General features: G+C 67.1%; 2 protein-coding genes across 2 annotated transcripts in view; one reads left to right on the forward strand and one right to left on the reverse strand.

The window, feature by feature from the left end:
- The window catches only part of PUSL1 (pseudouridylate synthase-like 1), a 5,513-nt gene extending 3,313 nt beyond the window's left edge, over positions 1-2,200 (forward strand). The window contains exons 2-8 of the mRNA XM_015569677.1: positions 3-82; positions 261-410; positions 495-665; positions 1,323-1,377; positions 1,455-1,626; positions 1,736-1,839; positions 1,971-2,200. Of these exons, the coding sequence (XP_015425163.1) occupies positions 3-82; positions 261-410; positions 495-665; positions 1,323-1,377; positions 1,455-1,626; positions 1,736-1,839; positions 1,971-2,111 (873 nt within the window). The 3' untranslated portion in view covers positions 2,112-2,200. The remainder of the gene's footprint in view (positions 1-2; positions 83-260; positions 411-494; positions 666-1,322; positions 1,378-1,454; positions 1,627-1,735; positions 1,840-1,970) is intronic.
- Positions 2,201-2,336: 136 nt separating this feature from the next.
- Positions 2,337-3,118, reverse strand: part of CPSF3L (cleavage and polyadenylation specific factor 3-like) — an 8,017-nt gene continuing 7,235 nt past the window's right edge. The window contains exons 12-14 of the mRNA XM_015569678.1: positions 2,944-3,098; positions 2,728-2,857; positions 2,337-2,607 (exon numbers count right to left, since the gene is read on the reverse strand). Coding sequence (XP_015425164.1) covers positions 2,533-2,607; positions 2,728-2,857; positions 2,944-3,098 — 360 coding nt within the window. The 3' untranslated portion in view covers positions 2,337-2,532. The remainder of the gene's footprint in view (positions 2,608-2,727; positions 2,858-2,943; positions 3,099-3,118) is intronic.

Consider the following 3,118-nt stretch of genomic DNA (forward strand, 5'->3'; position numbering starts at 1 on the left):
AGCGCCGCGCGGGCCAGCCGCCCTTCACCCCCGAGGTTCTGACCGAGGCCCTCAACACCCACCTAAGGCACCCCGCCATCCGGTGAGCACCCCGCCATCCCGTGAGCACCCCCTGCTCTGACCTTCGCATCCATCGCGGGTAGAGGTGGGATCAGGGAGGACTTTGTGTCTGGACAGACTCCCTTGGGGTATTGGGGAGATACCAAGGGGACACGTGTGTGTGTGTGGGGGGGTGTCATTTCCCCGTGTTCCTCCCACAGGGTCCTGCAGGCCTTCCGTGTGCCCAGTGACTTCCATGCCCGCTACGCTGCCACATCCCGGACCTACATGTACCGCCTGGTCACCGGCTGCCCCCGGCACGACCAGCTGTCCGTGTTTGAGCGAAACCGATGCTGGGCCGTGCACGCAGAGTGAGTGGGGGTGTGGCAGTGGGAGGGGGGCACGGCCCACCTGGCTGGCCACTTCCTCCTGACCACCCGTCTGGCTTCCTGCAGCCGCCTGGACGTGGCTGCCATGCGGGAGGCTGCCCAGCACCTCCTGGGGACACACGACTTCAGCGCCTTCCAGTCGGCTGGCAGCCCCTCTGCCAGCTCCGTGCGCACACTGCGCAGAGCCTCCGTGTCCCCAGACCCCGCCGGTCCCCTGGTCCTGCCCCAGGAGAGCAGGTGAGGAGAGCAGCCTGTGGGCTGTCTGGAGGCCACGGGGGCTGCATGAGGCCCAGCGCCTTCCCCCAGGGCAGTGCCGAGGCAGGATGTGTGGGCACCCGCTGGGGGCGTGCTGGGCAGTTGGAGCCTCCCCCCAGGCCGGGGACCAGGCCGAGGCTGCTTTCCCTGAGGGCTCCCAGCCCTGCCGAGCTCACTGCTCAGGGTGGGTCCTGGCAGCTGCTGACAAGGTCCTGCTGGGGGAGCACCAGGCATTGGTTCCGGCCCAGCCTGGCGGTTGGTTCCACTGCCCCCAGCACTGTCCCACGGGCCCCTGGTCACACGGCAGCTGCTGACTTCTAGAACCTTCCTAGTGGGGGCCAGCTCTGGAGGGAGGAGGGACTGCTGCAGGGTCAGCCTTAGACTCACATCAGAGCTGATGCCAGGACCTTTGCATCTCCCGAGGCCCTGCTCCCCAGCAAGGCCCCCAGGCTCTGCTGCCCCTCCTCTCACAAGGGATAGTTGTCTGGTTTTACAGCTCCCGTAGGAGGCCCCTGGGGTGGAAGAGAGGGTGGGTACATCTCTGGGCCCTCTGCCCTGCCCAGCCCACTTCTCTTGTCTGGGGCCAAACTAGGCCGGGCTGCCCTGTGGCCCCGACATCACAGGTGCCTGTGTCCCCAGGAGGTTGCAGTTCTGGAGCTTGGAGTTTGAGAGCCAGTCCTTCCTGTACAGACAGGTGGGCGGTGTGCTGGGGCCCCCCCCGGGGGGAGGTGGGAACGGAGGCCCAGGTGGCCGCTCAGCCTGGGGTTGCAGGTGCGGAGGATGACAGCGATCTTGGTGGCCGTGGGGCTGGGGGCTGTGACCCCGACTCAGGTGAAGAGGATTCTACAGAGCCGGGACCCGCTGGGCAGGCACCAGACACGTGTGGCCCCCGCCCACGGCCTGTTCCTAAAGTCGGTGCTGTTCGGGGGCCTCCGAGACCTCGGTAAGCGGTGCCTGGGAAGGCCCTGCTTGGACCCACTGATGGGCCCCGCTCCAGGCTGGGTCCTGTGGGAGGCGGGGCCCGTGCTGCCACAGCCCTCGTCTCATTCTAGCAGTTGGGAGTCCAGACTGTGCCCAGCAGGAGAGCCAAGGACCAGGGGGCAGGGAGGCTCTGGGTTCACCAGACGACTTCAGGCTGGAGACCAGCGGCCCGAAGGCAGGCGGCCTGGAGTGAGGTGCCCATGCCCCTTAGAGCCAGAGCCCCCTCAGCCCCCCCACCCCCCGAGTCCCCAGTGCGGGAGGGAGGCTGAGGGGGGGCTCCCAAGCTGACCTAGGATCTGCCCGCAGGTCCTGCCTCCAGCAGTCCCAAAGCTTCCAGCCTCGAGGTTTGCAGGCTCCATAGCACGGAAGCCACAGGTGGCCCCCAGGTGCCAAGCCAAGGCCAGAGCACCCGTGGCTCACTCGGCCTGGCCACTGGACCCTGCCTAGCTCTGCATGCCACGCGCCCGGTGCTGCCAAGCACTCAGCTGCCTGGGGCCACAGCCGGCCTCCTGATCCCCAAGCCCCCAGCACCCTGGGTGCCCTTCTGCCCCGGTGGGCAGCCCTGGGCGTAGGTGCAGGAGACAGGTGTGAGCACCAAGACGGAACACAAGCAGCCGTGGGGTCTGTTACTGAGACTAATATCCTGGCGCAGACATAGAAATAAAACGTGAAGAGGTCTTCAGGGTTATTTATTTCTTCCACCCAAAAGGCCACTCGGGCAGACATGTGGCACTGGTGTTGCCCCCCATGAGGCTGGCCTGCTGGGGGCCGCACGTGCACAGAAGGAAGCCCAGGGCACAGACACTGTCCTGCAGTGGAAGCCCAGGGCCCCTGGCTGGGCGAGGGAAGGGCAGGCAGCCTGCAGCGGTCAGCTGCCTCCGCTGGGGGCGGGGGGCAGGCCCTTCTTGAGCAGAGATGTGAGGTAGCTCCCCAGCTCTTCGTCCTACAAGGGGACACAGGAGTCGTCGTCCCGTCCTCCCCACCTAGGCAGCCCAGGCTGAAGGGGTGACCCCGCCTGTCCTGACCCACTGCCCGGTGCCAGCTTCCTGGGTCCTGCACGTACCTGGTAGGTCCAGGAGACCAGCAGCACCTTGGTGCCTGGGTCCTCAGAGTGGGCAGCAGCCTGGATGAGGATGGACTCGACGGTCACCGAGCCGTCGGGGAGGTGCTGCACACAGTGGTCCTTGAGGAGGCTGCGCGGAGACATGGTCAGGCCCCACCTCCTGCCTGAGAGCCGCTGCCCGCCCCCGCCCCGCCCCCAGGGCCAGGCTGCGCCCACCTCTTCAGGTGGCTGTAGACTCGCATGGCCGTCTCCTGCTCCTTGCGCGAGTCATGCAGGTGCACGCGGCAGGTGAAGCGCAGCTGGTGCTCGGCCAGGCCCAGCTCCTTGAGGGCCTGCTCAGAGGACACCAGCCGGAAGTTCTGCGGGGCAGGGTGACGTCAGAGCACACCAG

The sequence above is a fragment of the Myotis davidii genome, unplaced genomic scaffold, assembly GCF_000327345.1.
Source record: "Myotis davidii unplaced genomic scaffold, ASM32734v1 scaffold586, whole genome shotgun sequence".
NCBI classification, from domain to species: domain Eukaryota; kingdom Metazoa; phylum Chordata; class Mammalia; order Chiroptera; family Vespertilionidae; genus Myotis; species Myotis davidii.